General features: G+C 40.3%; 1 protein-coding gene across 1 annotated transcript; it reads left to right on the plus strand.

The window, feature by feature from the left end:
• The first annotated feature begins 251 nt into the window (after window positions 1-251).
• Window positions 252-2,097, plus strand: LOC122055266 (cationic amino acid transporter 1-like). Its single transcript, XM_042616633.1, has 2 exons — window positions 252-675; window positions 773-2,097. The coding sequence occupies exons 1-2, from the start codon at window positions 258-260 to the stop codon at window positions 2,095-2,097; spliced, it is 1,743 nt and encodes a 580-aa protein (XP_042472567.1). The 5' UTR covers window positions 252-257.
• Window positions 2,098-22,201: the final 20,104 nt, after the last annotated feature.

A 22,201-nucleotide genomic window follows, 5' to 3' on the forward strand; every position in this document is an offset into this window, starting at 1 on the left:
GACTGCCATCCAAAAACAGAAACCCATGGTTGGAACCGGGTCGGAATTTGGGCATCCCAAATTGACTCGAAGCCTCAAACTCTCTTTTAAAGTCCTAATTCTGCCCTGTGAACCGCAGTTCAATCCTTTCTTAGCCTAACTCCCTTCTGTATTTATTGTCATTAACCCTTCCGTTTCCCATCATCCGCCAAATCCCTTGTAATTAAGTGGGAAAATTTTTTTTTTCTAGTTTTTTGTTTATTGCTGGAGGCAGCAAAATGGCGAGTGTTGGAGAAAACGACTCCGGCGGGAAGATGAGGAGGCGCTTGTGCTCTTGCAGCAAGGAGGACTTCCTGCCGGAGGAGTCGTTCCAGAGCTGGGCCAACTACACAAAGGCCCTCCGTGAGACGGGCCTCCGGCTCAAGGATCGCTTCACGGCCCGCTCCGTCGACAAGTTCGAGATCAACGAGATCAAGGCTCGAAGTGGAAACGAAATGAAGAAAACGCTCACCTGGTGGGATCTCATCTGGTTCGGGATCGGCGCCGTCATCGGCTCGGGCATCTTCGTCCTCACTGGCCAGGAAGCTCGCGATTCCGCTGGACCCGCCGTCATCCTCTCTTACGTCATCTCCGGCGTCTCCGCAATGCTTTCCGTCTTCTGCTACACCGAGTTCGCCATCGAAATCCCTGTCGCCGGTATAACGCTGCTCTTTCCGATCCCAATGTGTTTTATAAGCGATCTGGTTACTCAACTTGAGCGCGGATTGACGTTGTGGGACTAAATTGTGATCAGGTGGTTCATTTGCGTACTTGCGAGTTGAGCTCGGTGACTTCGTGGCCTTCGTGGCGGCCGGCAACATCATCCTCGAGTACATAATTGGTGGCGCGGCCGTCGCCCGTTCGTGGACATCCTACTTCGCCACGCTCCTCAACCACCACCCCAACGATTTCCGCATCTACGCCCCCATCTTTGCACCCGATTACAACCGGCTCGATCCTATCGCCGTCGTCGTCATCACTTTGATCTGCTTCGCGGCCGTGATTTCAACCAAGGGGAGCTCCCGCTTCAACTATGTGGCCTCCATCATCCACCTCGCCATCATCATCTTCATCATCATCACTGGGCTCACCCAGGCCGACGCCAAGAACCTCACCGCCGATTTCGCCCCCTTCGGTGCGCACGGCATCTTCTCGGCCGCCTCCGTGCTTTTCTTCGCCTACATCGGCTTCGACGCCGTGTCCACCATGGCGGAGGAGACGAAGAACCCGGCGAAAGACATCCCGCTGGGGCTCGTGGGATCGATGACCATCACCACGGTGTGCTATTGCCTGATGGCGATCACCCTCTGCTTGATGCAGCCCTATTACCAAATTGACCCCGACGCGCCATTTTCGGTAGCGTTCTCTGCCATTGGTATGGATTGGGCCAAGTACATCGTGGCCTTCGGCGCGCTCAAGGGAATGACGACGGTGCTGCTGGTGTCCGCCGTCGGCCAGGCGCGCTATCTCACCCACATAGCTCGCACACACATGGTGTCCCCATGGTTCGCGCAGGTGCACAGCGCCACCGGCACCCCTATCAATGCCACCATCTTCATGCTCATTGCCACCGCCATCATCGCCTTCTTCACCGCCCTCAACGTCCTCTCCAACCTCCTCTCCATCTCCACGCTATTCATCTTCATGCTCGTAGCCGTCGCCCTCCTCGTCCGCCGCTACTACGTCGCAGGCGAAACAACCGTGGCGAACCGGAGAAAGCTCGTGGCCGCCATCACAGTGATCCTGGCGGCTTCGGTGGCTGCGGCAATGCTTTGGGCGATAGGAGTCGAGGGGTGGATCTGGTATTTGTTGGCCTTTGTGGTGTGGTTGGTGGCGACGGGGTACTTGTGGTGGGCGGTGCCGCAGGCGAGGATACCGGAGATGTGGGGTGTTCCGTTAGTTCCATGGCTGCCCTCTGCGTCGATCGCGATCAACATCTTCCTACTCGGGTCGATCGATGGGCCGTCGTACATGAGGTTCGCCATATGGTCTCTGCTGCTGCTCGTCTACTACTTCTTCTTCGGGCTTCACGCGTCCTACGACACTGCAAAGGCCGCCGGCGCCGGTGCCGGCGTTTAACCACTAACTGGGATAATTGTATTCAGCCATGAGTATAAACTTGGTGCTGAATAATATTTCCCGGGATTATTAAGCGTTTATAAACATTTCTTACGAGGACAAACGATTGAAGTGTAAAATTGTTATCTCATTTGTAAGTGTTTATAATTAGGAAAGCATGACTGAGTTCAAGATTGGCCAGAGTTATTTTCACTAACGACTCACCCTCTACTCATTTGAAGAAATAGTCCATCGCTATTAGGAAAAACTTCCTTTGTCAAGTTGTCATAAAAAATGATCCTACAATGTCCATGCACCATTAATCGAACGGGCATAACACCACGAATCTTCAGTTCCTCAGTTGGCCTATGCGATATGTTTTGATATATTTGGCAAGAGATGCAGGTCGTCACTATCCGTGTGACGTTAGCTTGCAGAGTGAGCCAGAAATAGTTTGCCTGTAGGATTTTTCTTGTCAATTACCCTCCACTTGGGCGACTTCCGCAGGAGCCTTGGTAAACTTCTTGCAGAATATACTGAACGTCATCTAATCCGATGCACTTGAGCAAGGGTTTTGAGTAGGCTCTCTTGTACAGATGGTCTCCAATCAATGTGAACCGTTCGACCCTCTTTTTAGTAGCTGAGTTTGCTCCTCATCACCCAACTTGTTCCCTTATCAGAGTTACTTGATTAGAGGCGTCCTCCAGTCGTCGGTAGCTCCCACAGTTAACCTATCTATATGGGGCACCATCATCACCTGCTCGATTGGCTTCTCCAACACCACCAGAGTCAAGGAACTTGCTAACTTTGTCAGTTCGTCCGCATATTGGTTCTCCACTCGGAGGATTTTTTGAATAATGACTTAATGAAATCCAACCTTCAACTTTTCGAATGCTTCCGCATATAGTCTTAGTCTGGCATTATTTATTTCCAAAATTCCTAAGAGCAACTGCGCCACTAATTGAGAGTCAGAGTGGAGCAACACCCGCATAGCTCCCACATGCCTTGCTGCTTGCAAACCAGCTATCAACACTTCGTACTCTGTCTCAATGTTCATGGCTCTGTAGTCTAGCCGAACGGACAATTGCAATCAATCTTCACATGATGATATTAGAAGTATGTCCATGCCGCTGCCACGCCGAGTGGACGACCCGCCCACATCGATCCTCCAAGTGATTTTTGATTCGACGTTCTATACTTTTGTCACAAAATCGGCCAAGGCTTGTGCCTTGATTGCCGTTCAAGGCTAATACAAGATGTCAAATTCACTCAACTACTTAATTCACTTAATCAGCCGCCCCGGATGCTTTGGGATTGAGGAGGACCCGCCCTAGAGTGTTGTTAGTCAACACGATGATCAGATGCGACAAAAAGTAAAGGCATAACTTCTGAGTGGCTAGGACCAGCTTGTACACCAGTTTCTCAAGACAGGTGTAATGACATTCAACATCTTTCAATATATGACTTAAAAAATACATCGGCTATTGTTCAGTGTCGTTCTGTCACACCATCGCTGAGTCAACCACTCACTCTGTTGACAACAAGTATATCTAAAGCGGCTCACTAACGATGGGCTTCGCCGGTATAGGTAAAGAAGACAGATAAGTCTTGAGCTCCTCCAACGGTTTATCATATTCGACATCCCATTGAAATTTTATAGCTCAACGTAGAACTTTAAAGAACTAATGGCTTCAGTCGGAGGATCTGGAGATGAACCTGAATAATGTCATGATTCACTCGGACAACCGCTGAGCTTCCTTTAGGTCGCGCGGTGGTGGCATGTCTTGAAGCGCTTTTACTTTGTTGGGATTCACTTCAATCCCCCGCTTGGTCACTATATAATTGAGGAAGCACCTACTTCTTGCTCTGAACAGACACTCGTTTGGATTGAGATTGATTCCGTAGCTTCTTAGTGTTCGGCAAGTCTCCTTAATATCTGCACAGAGATCAATGGCTCGGAGGGATTTTATCAAAATGTTATCAACATATACCTCCATGTTTCTACCGATCTGCTGTTGGAACACCTTGTTCATCAGCTTCTGATAAGTGGGTCCAGTATTTTTCATTCCGAACAACATCACATTATAGAAGAAAGTTTCGTCGGTCATTATGAATCTGACCTTCTCTTGATCGTCTCTGGCGAGTGGCACCTGGTGGTATCCCTGTTACGCATCCAACATGCAGATCAGCTCACAACACGTCATCGAGTCTACCATTTGATCAATGTACGATATCAGGCAATAGTTCTTTGGGCAGGCCTTGTTTAAATCTCGAAAATCGATACAGACCTGCCATTTATTTCTCGGCTTGGAGACTAGCACCACATTAGCAAGCCAGCTTGGAAACTACACCTCGCGTATGTGATTGGCCTCCAGTAGTTTATCTACTTATGCTCGGATGATCAGATTTTACTCCCAACTGAAGTCTCTTTTCTTTTGTTTAACTGGCCTGGCATCCAGTCGGATGTGTAGCTCGTGCTGCGCAACGGTCGGTGAGATGTCCGGAAGCTCGTTAGTCACCCATGCGAACACATCATGAATTTGCCTTAGATAAGCAACTAGCTCCTTTTTGACAACCAGGTCGACGGCTATGAAAGTGGTAGCCTCCAGTCGGGCTGGATGAATTTGTACTTCTTCCTTCTTGTCGTACACCAGTGAGGGAGGTTCCTCCATGATTGCATTTACCTCATGTAAGATCCGGTAATTAAATAATAAGGGCTATTAAAGAAATAATCTTATTGGATTTTTCGAGAATTTTTAGAAGTTTTTTGAAATTTAAACGAATTCTATATGACTCATTTTGAGGAGATGAATCGGTTGGACTAGAGAAAGTCTTTTTAGAATATCAGTGGGAGTTGATTGATCTATTAGGCCTAAGGTTAGATTAATTAACCTAGTTATAAAGACCTAGCCTATTCTCATTTACCGATTTCCTTCTCCTTTCCCTCACACGTCGACCTCTCCCCCTCCACTTCGTCACCAGCGCATATCCAGCCGCCGCCCCTCTCCTGATCTACCCCGTCGCGCCTCCCGGTTGTCGATGTCGACCACTGTCTACCCAACCCTAACCGTGGACACCAAGCATTCATCGGGAGTCGGGAACCCGATCCCACCTTTTCGGCCAAACCTTAGCTCCTGATTTCTATAGCCGCGCAACCCGGCGCCACCGTTGTTGATCACTGCCATCCCGGAAGGGGCTACGTTGGGTTGCTATTATTGCCGATCTCTCGCATCTACCACTCTCGTGCCCTAGGCAGCAACCGCTACCCTCTTCATGTGGAGACAACTCGGAGACACTGACGACCGCCGAGATTCTTCTCACTAACACCGATGACTCGTGCCCTAACCTCCCCTCTGTTCAGATCCACTAATGCCCTTTGACTTGAGGGTAGATCATGATGTCGTCGATCGTGTGAGAGCTGTCGATGCCCCCTCTATTCTGATTGATCACCGCTCCCTTCCATGTGAGTCTATGCCAGTGACACTGCTTTCCTCCCCTTGCGTCACTGTTGGATGCTTGTCGCTGGAAATCCATCATCGGAGAAGAAGAGGCCGAATAAGTGCTTATTTCAATTTCTAGGGTTGTGTCAACTTGATTATCTAAGTTTGTGGAATATAATCGATGTAGTTGATTGATTGTTAGGTTGAGGGAAATCAATAGGATTAAGTCGTTTCTAAGATGTAGGCATCTGATCATGGTCGATCTATCAGTGTAAGTCTTCTTTAGTGTTTCCCCTTTCGATTTCTATCTTAGATGATTTATTCTGATAAGAGGATTGTGGGGATTATTGATTGATCATGATGTTAGTATGTATGTTGGGTTAATTATGGGATTATTTCATAATCATTTTCGATTAGAGTTACTCTAATTAGGTAGGGGGAGTTTATTTAGCTATTTACTTCATATGCAATTAGCTAAATACATCATGTGATTTGCAGGATGTTGATTCGAGACGAGAGTCTCGATGTGGGATTGGTTTATTGGATCGACAGATAAAGGCGGGTACTTCTTGCTTTGTTTCTTTAGTACTTTGACTTTAGTGCATGAACGATATTCGAATAGTTGCTGTATTTACCTTGACTCCACTCATGTTTTTCCTGTGCTTGATACTTATCTACTCGATCTTTGTGATAATCAAATCCGTATCTATACAATCTCTCATTGTTATCAGTGTGTATATATATATATATAGCAGATACTAGATACCATGTTTACCTGTTGTGATTACAGTTTACTCATGTATCTTATTAACCATGCCGACTTCATGTAGCATACCTGATTTCTGTTTATATATGTTATGACTGCTGCATCTTGTGCATCATGTCATTGCATGCATGCAAGCGACCACGTCACCCTTGTGGATGAGTGAGTCGTCGGGCCGCGCCGCACCGCACACTCAGCCACTCATGGGTAGTGGTAGTTGGAGGAGATGTTGTTTGTCCTGTCGTGCCGCACTCAGCCACTCATGGGTAATAGTAGCTGGAGTTGTGAACAGCAGGGACCCCCTTCGCTTTGTAGCTACTCAGTACCTGTCCACTCAGTCACTCAAGAGTAGTGACGGCCTTTGAGTGGTACAGTTGTCAACGATCCGGCCTCTCGATCATATAGGGGTTGTGGTGATGACCATCCGTGCATACGTTGTTGTTATGCTTATGTTGTTGTTGCTTACTTATGTTGTTGTTTATTTATGCTGTTGTTGCTTACTTATGTTGTTGTTTATTTATGCTGTTGTTGCTTACTTATGTTGTGATATTAGTATATCCATATGATAGATATGTTTATATATGTTGAGTTATATACCTGTGTTATGTGTGTAGACACTGACTTACTTATTGGTAATATATATATACCTCACATGTTACCCTTGTAGTTATGAGCAGTACTGTAATAGATCCTTACTACTCCTGACCTTCTATTACTAGCCTAGGATATGGTTTCAGGTATGGATATTTACTATGATATCATGGTAGTATCTGCTATATTTCGTATGAGACTGTATACCTTTGTATCTCTAGTTTTTTATTATGTTCATGTACTATCTGTCTATTACCCATTGAATCCCATCACTCACCACCCCATGAATTGGTTTATTTCGCCAAGTAGCAGGTAAAGAATTTATGGAGTCGTCTGGAGATCCTGCCCGCTAGTCTCATGTTACATTGAACGATTTCTTCCGTTATTGCTTTTGTTCACTTTATTGGTTTTGGACTTATTCATGTATATGTATCTTTGTATGGAATTCAACTTTCTGTTTTCTTGTATTAGATTTGATGTTATCATGTCAAGCCGGGCCGGCTCGCAGTTAGTTGTTTTGTTGGTTTTACGTTCGTTATTTTGTAACTCTCGCTGTGTTATGTTTCAGCCGTGTGGGATGTTTATCAACTGTGTGGTTGTGTTTACTTTCAGCCGTATGGGATGCTTATAAACTGCGTGGTTGTGTTTATATCCATTCGTATGACTGTTATTTGCTTATGAGTAGCCATGTGGCAATGTATATATGCTTCATATTGTCACAGTTACAGAGGAGATGATGTCCGTTTGCCGGGCAAGGACTCCTCTGAGGCGTGACACCTCAAGCCGTTGGACCTTCCGAGCGGCTTTCAACTCGGTCTTAACCATCTCGACGTAGCATCGCTAAGCGGCCAACAGATCACCCTTCACTTCTTCGACTGAGTTCTCGATGAAGAACTTAATCTTCTAGCAAAACGTGAAGACAACTACCCAGAATTCATTCAACGCCGGTCGGCCCAGTATGACGTTATAGGCGGACGAAGCATCCAGATGAAATTCATCATTCTTGTTCTCTTAAGCAGCTCTTCTTCGAGAGATATGGCCAGTCGAGCCTAGCCAATCGGCAATACGTTGTTGTCGGTGAACCTGTATAAGGGAGTCGTCATTGGCTACAACTTGCTTTAGTCAATTTGCAGCTGATCGAACGCCTTTTTGAAGATGATGTTCACCGAACTACCTGTATCTACAAAAGTATGGTGAATATTTTAGTTAGCGATTATCGCTTGGATGATCAGGGTGTCATCGTGAGGGACATCTACTCCCTATAAGTCTCGAGGACCAAAACTGATCTCCAGCCCAGCTACTGATGCTTTGCTGCACCTGACGACATAGATTTCCAGGAGTCGAGTGTGTGACTTCCGGGCCCGATTGGAGTCGTCGTCAGTTGGGCCTCCTGCGATCATCCCTATGTCGCCTCGAGCGGTGTTGTAATGGTCTCCTCTTCCCAAGTTGAGGTTCGCGACCGCTCAGCTGACGTTCTCTGGCTCTGTGTCGACTGTCGATGTTCTTCGACAGAGGGCCTTCTCTCTTCCAGACATCCTCCTGATCGCCTGTGATGGTGATAGTCAGGAGACGGGGATAGGCGGTGCGATCTTGGCAAGGCCAATCGTCGGGCCTTCGACTTGAGATTGTAACAGTATCTGGTGTTGTATGTCGCCACCCAATGAATCGAGCAGAAGAGTGGCGTCCATGGTCATCTTTCGTTTTATCTTCCCCGTTCAGCTTCCATATGTTGGACCTCGTGTGTACGAGGTTCTTGTTGTGATGCTCTCACTAAGGGCCCTTTTGGTGGTAGGTTTGAATGGGTCGTTCTGGTACGACTATAGGCTAGGGGATCGGTTCCCTCCTCCTAGATGCTTGGGCCTCCGTCATATTGATGTACTCGGTAGCACGTCCGAGCAGATGACCGAAGTCCTTAAGGAACCTCCGGATGAGCGAGCAAAAGAACTTGCCCTCCAATAGCCCTTGTGAGAACACACTCACAAGGATCTCCTTGGGCCCCTGCTTGAGCGCGAACAGATTAACGTTCGTCTTCTAATGGCGACAGCTGCTCGCGAAGTGCTATAGGAACGTTGCTCGGAAGTCTTTAAAGCTACATATAAAGTCGATCAGCAGTTGCCTGAACCACCTCTGAGTCGATCTGGAGAGTGTAGTGAGAAACAACATTTGACTTTATCAGAGTATTGGTGGAGCATAGCCATGTTATCAAATTTGATGAGGTGATCCTCGGGGTTGGTTGCCCCTGTGTATTCTCCGATGGTTAGCGGTGCAGGGTCGCGGCAGCAGGTCGTCTAGGATCTCCTACGAGAATTGTCTGTTTATCCATTCCGATGGTTAGTGGGCGCTTCTCTAATTATGATCCTTGGGCTCCATCCGCTCGGTCTTGTTCCTCTGAAGAGGTGTGGAACAACGTCTGATGATAGAGGATTAGCGCATCCGGTGCGTCTCTGAATGTGCCGATTGGCTTGTTGTTCAGTTAACGAGCAGCGACATTTCCCGCCCGGTCTCTATAATCGATCGGTTGGCCTATTGCCAATGTCGTGGGTTCATTTACTTGGCGATCGGTTATTGCCTGCCGCTCCTCCAACATTTTTTCCACTCGCGCTTGCACCAGTATGTTGAACTCCTTTCGCGTCAACATCACCGTAGTGAGTAATCCAATGTCCTCCATCTCAACGTTTCAGATTCAGGTAAGTTTTCCACGGACGACGCCAAATATGATCTTGTTCGGAACTAGCTAAGATGACAAGCTGTGGATGTGGTTGTGGAGTTGACATGTCGAAGACTCCACATACTTCTGTAAGACAAAAAACGTCAATGCCGGGTCCGGAATGAGTTCCCCGTGTTGGCCCTCAACACTCAAGTCAGTGTCTGGTGATCTCAATAAATGGGAAATGTAGCAAGTAGATGTAGAAGATAAAGTTGCACATAACTTTCCTTGTAGCTAAGAACCCCCTTTTATAGTGGCAACATCGTGCTCATGCACGTGTCTCAACTCTCAAGGCGTAGACATCTTCTTAGGTCTCCAAAGAAGAGACGGGTCAAAAAGTGTCTCTAATATCATACCTTAAGCAGCCATGCAATCTTCTGATGTGACAGCCTAGAAGCTTCTAATGTACGAATGCATGCTAGACGTGTCCTACTGTCAGCGGCCCAAACTCCCAAAAGGATATGACAAGATATTTGATGTGGTCATGCACAGCCGCTCGAGATCCGCTCGACTGGGCTACCTCTGCTCGGTGATGTTCTCAGGACTTGTCGACTTTGTCACTTTCCTTGCTTCCTTACTGTCCGCGATTATCTCGCTCAGATCAGACGTACAGCCCGATCAGTGAGACCATATGCTGCTTATTTCTCTTCGTTATCAGAGAGACATTTTATGCGGCCAGGGGCAGAGCTCAGCTTACTTGTCCACGTAGCTATTGCCATCCGCTCGGTCGTAACCAGTCCGTTCGACAATAACAGGCCTGTTCAGCATTGCATGGTCCGCTCGACAGACTAGGATATCCCACTTACCTTTATCTTCCACGTCAGTTGATCTTCCCTATGTTGACCTACCTTTGGTGGGACCCCATATCATTACCCAATCAGTTCATATGGAAGATTAATGGTTAAACATTGACCAGTAGAGTCAAGTAAGTCAACATTGACCGGATACTTGGTTGAAAAATCCTAATTGAAGGTTAGGGAAGGACAAGACCAATGGAAAGATTGACAAAAGAAGAAAATCCAAGTGAATCAGTGTTGATCAGACAATAGGTGAGGGAAAGTCTTAATGAGTGAAGACAGATAGTTAGAAAGTCCTAGAGATAGGGTTGAGTTGGTAAAATATATCTTCCCTATTTATCTCCTCTATCAAGGAACCGACCTCCTCACATATGCTCGTAAAATCATTCACGTGGAGACCTTTTCACAATTGATCATAAAACTGATCAAGTGGGATCACGGGACGATGAATTCCATCTTTTCATTACCATTGTAATACTAGATGAACGTAATTAATGAGCCTATTTTACTAATAAATTTTTTTTAGAAAAACAAGTATTAAATGTATTGAAAAATAATAATGATATGGAATTACAGTAAAATTTTAAAATTTATTTATTTATTATAAAATAAGAAAAAATATGAGTGTGACTGTGTGAGTGTTAAAAATTGAGTGTTAAAATCAGAGGATGTTAATAAAAAAAATAAAAGATATTAATATAATAGATATATTACATAGATCTTGTTCCTTTTAAAGAGAAGGTTCAAATTAATACGGACAATATCTTGTAGTAACTGCTCATAAATTATTTTATAAAACAGTTTGCAATAATTTAGTGATAAAATTTAAATGCAACTCGTTTTAAATTAAATATTTTAATCTTCATGAGCGCTGTTGGCTGTATTTAAAGTTTGGGAGATGTTTTTCGCATCCCCTCATATTTTTTTTTATTGATTTTCTTTTTTTTAATCAGTTTTTTTTTTTTCCTTTTTGAATAATTTTTTTTATTATATGTTTATAATCTTTTGTTAATAGATTTTAGAACTTATTATTAGGGTTGTAAATGAACTAAACATTCGTGAACAAATTTGGTGTTCAGTTTAGTAAGAGTTTGTTTATGTTTGTTCAATATACATAAGGTTAATTAAATAAACAAGCTTGAACAGCTGGTTAAGCTAAACAAACAAACTTGAACACATATGTGTTCAGCTCGTTAACGTTCGTGAACAACGTTCGTGAACAATGTTCACTAACCATATTTATTAATAAAACTTCTTTCAATATGTTAAATAAATAATAAAATAAATAAATAAATTTAAATTATCAAACTCAATAATCAATCAAACAACTAAAAGTTTCAAACAATCAAACAAACTTGAATTGAGAGTTTGATAACATCTAAACGAACCAAACTCAAGCCAAGCTCGAACCAAGCTCAAGTCAAGTTTGAATTGAGAGCTTAATAACATATAAACGAACCAAGCTCAAGCTAAGCTTCAAACAAGCTCAAGCTCATAAAAAATAAATCAAACAAAGCTTGAACACTCATTTCAAAAACTTGGTTCATTTTAAGCTCGGCTCGGCTTGGCTTGGCTTGATTACCTTATCAAACGAGATTGAACACCCCAAAGGTCGGCTCGGCTCGACTTGTTTACAACTCTACTTATTATTTATAAAAATTTTTAAAAATAAAAAAATATAGATAAAAATAAAAATTATATATATATATATATATGAAACTAATAAAAATAATAACAATTAATAGTAAACACATTTATAGTTTAGAGATAAAAAAATCAAATCAAGAGTACATATAATAATATCCAAAAAATACACAAAAATGTATAAAAATAGAAATATTAATCAATATTACCTCCAAATTCTGCTCCTTATGTTGGTTGCTACTCGGAAAATCTAATGGTTCCACTGTACAAAAAATTTGTACAAAGATCTGAACCTTTTCCTAGCTACCATGTGTTCTTTTAAATTAAACTTGGATCGCCTGCGAAACTTAACACTTTTGATCCAAAGTTTAATCTACTTGTTCTTTTAGGTTAAGACTTGGATCTCCTGCGGAACTTAACACGTTCAATCCAAATCACCTAGGTTATTAATTTCATTAAATATTAGTTTCCAAAATTGGCTTCCAGGACTGCATGGCGAGGCACATGGCTTTCTTGGATATGGGAACAACCACCACCGCCTAGACAAAGCCTTTTAAGGAAAGTTAATATTTAATTTCCTTAAATAACTTTAGGTCAACCGAAAAGAACAATCAAATCACAAGGAAAAGAAAAACAAAAGAACACAAATTCGAAAACTATTTCGAAATACTAGAATCGCAAGCCTCTTGTATTTGGTATTTTTACAAAGAAATAAAACTAGCATGATGCGGAAAAACATTACTAGTTATACCTTTCTTTTGAAGACAAATACCTCTTGATCTTCTACCGTATTTCTCTTCTAACGTCGGACGTTGTGTGGGCAACGATCTTTCGAGATGAGAACCACCTTTCCACCTTCCTTCTTTCTTCTAGATTTCGGCCACAATAAACTCCTCCAAGGATGAAGAATTTCGGCCACCACCAATGCTCCAAGGGATGCTAGAGATGAAGCTTGCTTTCTCTCCTTCTTCTCCTTCCTTGATCCGGCCACAAACAAGAGCTCCACCAAGATGATAGATTTTGGCCAACAAGAGGAGAGAAGAATAGGGCCGGCCACCAAAACCAAAGAATAGAGGGATAAAAAGAATAGAGGTTGTGTCCCTTGAAGGCACCTTAACCCCCTCTTTTATAATCCTTGGCCTTGGTAATTAAAGAAACTTATTTACAATAAAAATTTCCTTAATTCTTTTTGTCAATGGTTATTTAGGAAAATTTAATTAAACTTCCCTCTTAACCATCTTATGGCCGGCCACAACAAGGATCAAACAAATAAGAAAAAAAAAATTCTGAAAAATTAAACTTTCCTTATTTGCTTCCGGAAAAATTTTAAAATAAAATTTATCCCTTCATGGTAGATAAAAAGAAATTTCGATAATTTTAATTTTTCAACATGTGAATAATTTATAAAGAGAAAAAATAAAATATCTTTCCAATCTACAAATAAGGAAAGAAATCTAATCTCTTTCTTTAATCTTTTGTAGATCTTTTTAAAAGAGATATTTTAATTTTAAATCTCTCCAATAAATTATATCTTTCACTTAAGAAAAAATTTAAAATTAAAATTATTTTTAATTTAATGGGGGTCGGCCACCTAAGCTTGGGTTCAAGCTAGGGCCGGCCACCCATGAACCAAGGCTTGGCCGGCCCTAGCTTGATCCACAAGCTAGCTTGGTCGGCCCCTACATCATGGGTATGAAGGTGGGTATAGGTGGGTATAGTACTCTATAAATAAGAGTCTACGATAGGGACCGAGAGGAGGAATTAGTTTTGGTCTCCCGATAAAATTAAGCATCCCGTGTTCGCCCCGAACACACTACTTAATTTTATCAATAATAATTCATTCCACTAGAGAACTATTATTGAACTACCGCACCAATCCCAAATTACATTTTTGGGCTCCTTCTTATTATGAGTGTGTTAGTCTCCCTGTGTTTAAGATGTCGAATGTCCACTAATTAAGTGAGTTACTGACAACTCATTTAATTAATATCTTAATCCAAGAATAGTACCACTCAACCTTATCGTCATGTCGGACTAAGTTCACCTGCAGGGTTTAACATGACAATCCTTATGAGCTAATCTTGAGGAGACTATCAACCTAGATCTCTAGGACACAGTTTCCTTCTATAATCAACAACACACACTATAAGTGATATCATTTCCCAACTTATCGGGCTTTTTGATTTATCGAACTAAATCTCGCCCATTGATGAATTAAAGAAATAAATATCAAATATATGTGCTTGTTATTATATTAGGATTAAGAGCACACACTTCCATAATAACTGAGGTCTTTCTTCCTTTATAAAGTCAGTATAAAAGAAACGACCTCTAATGGTCTTACTCAATACACTGTAAGTGTACTAGTGTAATTATATAGTTAAGATAAACTAATTCTTAATTACACTACGACCTTCCAATGGTTTGTTCCTTTCCATTTCGGTCGTGAGCTACTGTTTATAATTTATAAGGTACTGATAACATCATTTTCTGTATGTGGCACCACATACTATGTTATCTACAATATAAATTAATTGAACAACTACAACTAAATGTAGACAATTTGACCAAATGTGATTCTTTATTCAAAATAAATGTTTACAAAAGCTTAGGCTTTCAGTATACACTCTAACACCTTATGTATTTGGTAATATACCTATTACTTCGTACCATAAATGAACACGCGTCTTATAACGAGTGACCCATCATTTAGCTTCGTACGATAAATGTTGCCACCACCACGTTGGAATGGGTGGTACAGGGTCATGAGGGTGTAAGAAAACTTGCACGAAGTGATTGTCAACATGCGCAATATCTATTTCTCGACGCTTTTAGTTTGGAACTGGAGGAATTCTTAATAGCAAGTGAGTAAAATAACTCTTAACATTCTCACTAAATATATACAGTACCAGATTGTACCTTGATGCAATGACAATTCGTAAAAGCATAGAGTCCATCTAATATATTTCTGGTGCCCAAGGCTAGAATTAATTCAATGAGAATAATAGATTGGCTACGAAATTTCAATTTGGATAAAGTTAATCATATAAATTCTTATTTTGTTGAGTCTCTTCTATAAGCTCGAATCGTACTTGAAACTAACCTTCTTCATCATACCAATTAGTGCAGTTATTACCCTAAATGCACAATGACCATCAAGTTGAACGTCAACAATGTGAGAAATATAACGCTACCAAAGCACAGGTAATTTCTCAATATAAGTATCACAAATGGGTGGAACTGGAGAGTGATCACGGGTCGTTTAATTATTGCGAACCTTTGACCTCTTTCCATGTCTTCCTCTCCCTTAAGATGTTGTAATCGGTTGAGAGACCTTAGATCCTGAAGTGGATGAATCAGCAAAAGAACGTATGCGACGTCTACTTTGTTGGGACGATGACGTCCGCTAGAGGGGGGGGTTAATAGCGTCTCACCCAAAACGTCGCTTCCTACAATGGTTAGTATGCACGGTGAAATATAAAAACAAATACTAACAATAGAAAGCAAACATAACACATTGATTTAAAGTGGTTTGGATATAAAGCTCCTACTTCACGGCTACCCGTAAGGTGCACGATCCCGATCCGTCGGTGGATGATTCCCCGGAGAACTTCCGTCTAGCTCGCGTAGCTCCTTATGGGTGGAGAAATCTCGCCACAACCTCATACAAGTACGCTAGATCACTTGGGTACTTGGAGACTCTAATTAGGGTTAACCACCACTAATTTCGTCAACCTTGACCAAGCACCCTGAACTCTATTAAATAGAGCTCGGGAGGAAAACACCTACTATTTGCCCCGCCACCAGTCGACTGGTCCTAAGTGAAATTCAACTGTTACAAGCTAACGGCCGGCTACCAGTCGACTGAAGAAAATACCAGTCGACTGCTACAATATTGCTACAGTACTGCTGCAGTTAGGGGTGAGAAAAATCTCGGTTAAACCGAACGAACCGAACAAACCGACCAATATTTTAATTTCGGTTCGGTTAATTCAGAATTTCGGTTAATTCGGTTTTATAAATCGGTTATTTCGGGTTAATCTGTTCGGGTTCGATTTTCACCTTTGTTATTCGGTTAAACCGAAAAAACTGAACTTGAACCGGGCTTAAATCACAAGTAAACCGATAAACCCTAAAATCCCTAATCCTATTCTCGTCTCCCATCTCCGCACAAGTCGCACGACTCCCTCCTTCGCCGCTCACGCAGTCGGCAGTCACGCGACTCAAGCTCTCGTTGTCGACTGCTCTCGCCGCCCATCACCTCTGGTCTGCCCTGCTCAGTCCTCCTTCCTCTCGTTGCCGAGCGAGTCAACATCTCCGCCAGTTCTCCAGCCATCCCTCCTTCCTTCTCCTAGCATCTCCTCGGCCCTTCTTGCTCAATGCTCAGCCCTTCCTCCTTTCGCCGCTCTCTCCGTCGGTCCTTCCTGCTCACTGCTCAGCAGCCCTCAGAGCCGGCCCTGGGCCAGGGCTACCAGGGCTCCTGCCCAGGGCCCAAAAATACTCAGGGGCCCAAATCTATATACATACATATATATAATATGTTTTATTTTCTAAAATCAACTTTTTTCTCTTTTCAAAGCCTACGCCGAATCCCTACTCTCTCGCTCTTGAGATTCCCTTCGCCGAAGCCCTCCCCTGGCCCCTCTCTGAAGCGGCGAAGCCCCAACTCCGACCGCCCTCGCTGCGCCTTCCCTCCCTCGCCGCAACAACTACGACCCCTCTCTCAAAGGCGCCCTACATCGGTGAGACGAGGCTCTCTCTTCCGTTGTTGATTTTCTATTTTTCCCTGTTGTGCCCGACCCTCCCTCGCCGTGACAAAGCTCCCTTGCCATTGCCGGTAATGCTCATGCTTTTTATTTTCTTGTTAATCATGTTTTCTTTCTGCATAAATTGGTCGTTTCTGCACTATTCGTTTTTAGGTCTTAATCGACTCTTTTCTTTCAATTGTTCACTTTGAGCGATCGATTTTCGCCATAATAATCCAGTTATTGCATCAATTTTTATTATTTTTTTCCCACCGTTTCTCTTATTGTTGCTCTAGATTAGAGATTTGGTTGCAATGTTTGAGTAAATAATATGACATAGGAATGTCTTTCCAATTGCTTATTTTGATCTGGGATTTGACATCTAAGTGTTTTCAAATTTTAAAAATCTGCATTATGCAAGGCCTTTACTTGTGTGCTATGAACTTCAGATCTTGTGATTCCTTATATTATTGCTACTTAGTTAATGTATGTAATTTGAGGAAATTTGGTAATTTCACTCAAGGTTCAGTATTTTTTTATAACCATATTGTTCAGAAGAGTGTGTAGTAGTTAATCTAGACGAATATATAAAAAGAGAGAAAGAGATTGGATGTGGAACGTAATTCAAAAGCTGTGATATGTAGATTCATCTCATAATTTTCATCCAACTCCAACTACTCTCACTTGTAAGCTACTAAATATTTGATGAAGGTCACAATGTGGAGTTGTCGCATATGTATCATGCAATCCTTTTGACCTTGTTTGCATTTGATCTTTATTGTTTCAGGTGTAAATAGTCTGATTTTACTAATTTTCATAACAGAATTCCATGTCAACATAATACTATCTTGCTCACTTGTGACGGGGAATTGATTTGCTATGGTAACAATTTTATTTACCTATTACGGGTTGTTGTCTCATCTAAACATCATTAATTTTGGATCAATGTTGTAATTCTTTAGTCTTATGTTTGTTAGACCTTTGTTATGTCGTTAACATCATCTTGTGTGGTGGTTTTGTTAATTCTGAAATCAAATATTCTGCTTGATTGTGTTAGATCATAAGTCTTTAATCTATATAAGTAGAAGATTTATGATTAATTTACTCACTTATTTCAACGCCATAATGAGATTGTGCAATTCAAATTTGATTTTATGGTAAATAAGTGTCATTTGGTGGCTGGAATAATAAAATGCTTTTGAGTTAAAAGAAAGTTTTAAGTAGCTTTCATTCTCTTGTGTTTCAGTTACATCACGAAGTTATTTGTTTACATTTGAATCCATGAGTTGTTTCAAGTGATTAGTTGAAGTTGGAACTTGAAACACTCCATTCTTTTTTTTTCTTCTTTGACTGAAGAAAAAAAGATAAATGATTTGAATTGAGACTGATAAAAATTGATTATAATTTTTTTCCCTTTATTAGTGTTCTTTTGCTAAGAATTCAAATGATGGTTCTTTGTAAATACCTCTTACATTCAGAATAAATACAAATAGAATTATTATTCTTAGATAATTTAATAGTATAGGAATGTAAAAAGAATTTATATCTATAGTTTTAGAATTGATATTTCATTCTTAATTTCTATGTTAAAATAATAGAAATTCATACATAAATAAAAAAGGAACAACTATCTTATGATAAAAAATCATCTTACTACTAAAAAGTTTTCTTATTCCATTTCAATAAACAAAATTTTATAAATTAAAATAATTTTTATTTAGGTTGATGAAAGAATAAAATTGGGACATTATTAATAGTTTCGCTCAGGGCCTTTAAATAACCAGGACCGGCTCTGGCAGCCCTCCATCCTCCCATCGCTCTCTCTGTGTTCCTCCCTGCTCACTGCTCAGCCCTCCCCTTTCCTAACACTCTCAAGTCTCACCGCCGGCTCATTCCTCCAAACTCCAGAGCTCTCTCATCCTCACACCACAGTAGCCAACAACTGCCCTACGGGCTACGGCGTGGATAAGTAATACCTACTTTTAACTTACTCAATATTTTGAAATTAGTAATCATTGATTTTGTATTGCATATGAATTCTTTGTTGAACTCAAGTATTTAACAGTAGCTAGATTAACATCATGCTTAGTCATAAGTTTAATTCATATTTATCTTTCAATTTTAGTTATTTCTATTTTAAACAGTGTTATCACACCATGTAATATTTTGTAAACAGTGTTTGTGAATCATTGAACTGTGATCACTGATCAGTATTTGTCTGATATCAAGCAAGGAGATTTATCAAATATGGATGTTACTAATAGTTGTTCAACACCACAATCTGAAAGTGGTCCTACTGTGGGAACAAAAACTACTATAGATTCCAAAAGAAAGGCAACCAAAAGAAAAGCAATGAAACCAAGAAGTGAAGTATGAGATCATTTCATAAAGTTTACTAATGATGCATCAGAGATAAAAGCCAAATGCAAATATTGTGATAAAGAATTTTTTTGTGATCCATACAGGAATGGAACAACAAGTTTGAGATCTCATATTACCTCATGTAAAAAACACCCTGATGTTGTTGAAACAATTCAAGCACAATTAAGTTTACAAAGTTCAAGTGAGGGTGAGGTGTCTCTAACTTCTTGGAAATTTGATCAAGATGCATCTAGAAAAGCATTAGCTAGAATGATCATCATGGATGAACTTCCTTTCAAATTTGTAGAAAGAGAAGGATTTAAAACATTTATGGCTATGGTATGTCCAAAGTTTTGAATTCCTTCAAGATGGACGATTGCACATGATTGTGTTGAATTATATACAGTAGAAAGGGAAAAATTGAAAAAATTGTTGCATGATTCAACACAAAGAGTTTGTTTGACCACTGATACATGGACATCGATTCAAAAAATCAACTATATGTGTCTAATAGCTCATTTTATTGATACAAATTAGAATTTACAGAAAAGAATTCTCAATTTTTGTCCAATTACAAGTCATAAAGGAGAGGCTATTAGTTTAGCCATTGAAAATTGCTTTGAGAGGTTGGGGAATTGATAGAATTTTCACAATTACAGTTAATAATGCAAGTTCAAATGATGTTGCTATCAATAGTTTCAGAAAAAAAGATGACTAATTGGGATTCCACTATTTTGAAGGGAGAATATGTTCATATGAGATGTGTAGCTCATATAATCAATTTGATTGTTGCTGATGGTTTAAAAGATATAAATCAATCTATGATGAAGGTTAGGAATGCAATTAAATATGTTAAGCAATCCCCCTCTAGATTAAGCAAGTTCAAAGAATGTGTTGAGATTGAGAAAATTGAAAGCAAGAACTCATTATGTTTAGATGTACCAACTAGATGGAACTCAACTTTCTTGATGTTGAATACAGCTCAAAAATTTGAAAGAGCTTTTGATAGGTTTGATGAACAAGATCCATGTTTTAAATTAGATTTTCAATATGTAGAATGGCATACCATTTTGAATGAGAATGGAGAGATGATATTTGATTCAGATGGTAAACCTAAAAGAGAACTGAAGACTTTTGATGGGAAGCCAACAAGTATAGATTGGGCTAATGTTAGACATTTTGCATCTCTACTGCAAGTTTTTTATGAGCTAACATTAAAAGTTTCAGGATCTTTGTATGTCATATCCAATACTTTTGCACATGAGATTAGTTATATTTTTACCATCTTGAAGGAGTGGTAAGAAAGTGATGACCTTGATGTGTATTCAATGGGAATTAAAATAAAAAATAAATTTGACAAGTATTGGGGAGATCCTGAGAAAATGAATAAGTTGCTTTATATTGCGGTGGTGCTTGATCCAAGGCATAAATTGGATTTCGTAGAATTTATGTTGATTGAATTATATGGAGATGAGAAGGGTGAAAGAGTAGGAAAGATAATAAAGGACACTTTATTTGTTTTGTACAAGAATTATAAGGAAAAACTGGATTCTCAATGTAATACTTCAAGAGTTCCATCTATTACAGAATCAGTTGACAAGGACAATACTTTAAACAATATGAGTGATTTGAAAAGACAAACAATTATAACCAAGTATAAGAAACAAAAGTCACAAGTTTTTGGTGATGGCAATATGTCAGAATTAGACAAGTATCTGAATGAAATAGTTGAAGAGTTTTGTGATAATTTTGACATTTTGGGATGGTGGAAGCAAAATTGTCACAGATTTCCTATACTTGCTCAAATTGCTCGTGATGTATTAGTCATTCCGTTATCAACAGTTGCTTCAGAATCTGCTTTTAGTACTAGTGGTTGGGTACTTCATTGTTTTAGGAGTTCATTGACTCCGAAGGTGGTAGAAAGTCTTATTTGCAGTCAAGATTGGCTTCGGTTAAATTTGAAACCACTCAACATCGAAGAAATTTTAGAGGATGTGGAAAAACTTGAAAGTGGTAAGTTTTTCTTTTTAAGAAAAAGATAATTAGATTTTTATTTATAATTATAAACTTATAAAGAATATTGTGATAACTTGTATTTTTTTTATCAGAATTCTCAAAAATTATAGTGGACTCATCTTCTTCGACAACACCGGTGATAAACAATGGTATGTTTAAATATTATATTTTTATTTAAATTGACCTTGAAGCTATCTAATGATGTAAGTGATCATTTTCAATTGTTGTTATCTTGTTCAATAAACATGTGGCAGTACATGTTGATTTTATGCAATTTGATTTATATAATGTAGGTTGATTTGGAAAGGATTGCAGGCACATGGCTATGTTGCAGGTTGGGGCTGACCTTGTTTCTTTAGGCATTGAAATTGCTCTCCAAATGATGAATCTTTATCTTGATGTAATCAAAACATTGTATGAAGTTTTTTGTATATCTCAAACAAGTAGATGATCTATTAGCCTAGAACCTTTTGTGCTCATTATAATTTTGCCTAGATTGTCTTGTGCAATCAAAAACACTCACTTGTTAATAGTAATTCTAACTCCTACTCAGCCTTTTTCATAGCATTTTTTTATTTGATGACTCAAGCTTTTAAAAGTTTACTGCTAAGGCAGCCTGCTACACAAAGTTAGGTGCTTTGCTTGAAGATTTTAAAGATGCCAAGAAGTTAGGTGCTTTGCTTGAAGGTTTTAAAGATGTCGAGAAGTGCACTGTGCTGGATCCATCATTTTCTAAAGGACAAGGAAAGGTGCAATCCAATTCCTTATGAAAGAGTATAGTATTGCAAAGTTCTTACTTTGGCTATGCTATTTTTGTTCTTGATACTAGCAAAGTTCTTACTTTTTTTTTATGTTCTGTTTGAGACTAGCAATAATGAAGTTTTGAACGAAAGCATATTGAGTCCGGTCATGCTAATGATGTTTCTAGAAATGGTCTTAATGATGGTAAACTTTTACTTCCTTTGTTTACCATGGATTCATTTTAAGCGTAAGCATGCTATTTATAACAAATGTTTTATTTTTACTACCATAGTTGATGCCATTTCTGGAAACAGCAGTGG

The sequence above is a fragment of the Zingiber officinale genome, chromosome 3B, assembly GCF_018446385.1.
Source record: "Zingiber officinale cultivar Zhangliang chromosome 3B, Zo_v1.1, whole genome shotgun sequence".
NCBI lineage: Eukaryota > Viridiplantae > Streptophyta > Magnoliopsida > Zingiberales > Zingiberaceae > Zingiber > Zingiber officinale.

What these genes read in the sequence shown, in the direction of transcription:
- LOC122055266 (XM_042616633.1), top strand. Translation starts at nt 258, where the DNA reads ATGGCGAGTGTTGGAGAAAACGACTCCGGCGGGAAGATGAGGAGGCGC. An exon ending in CATCGAAATCCCTGTCGCCG is followed by an intron (nt 676 to 772) that starts GTATAACGCTGC and finishes AATTGTGATCAG; the next exon opens with GTGGTTCATTTGCGTACTTG.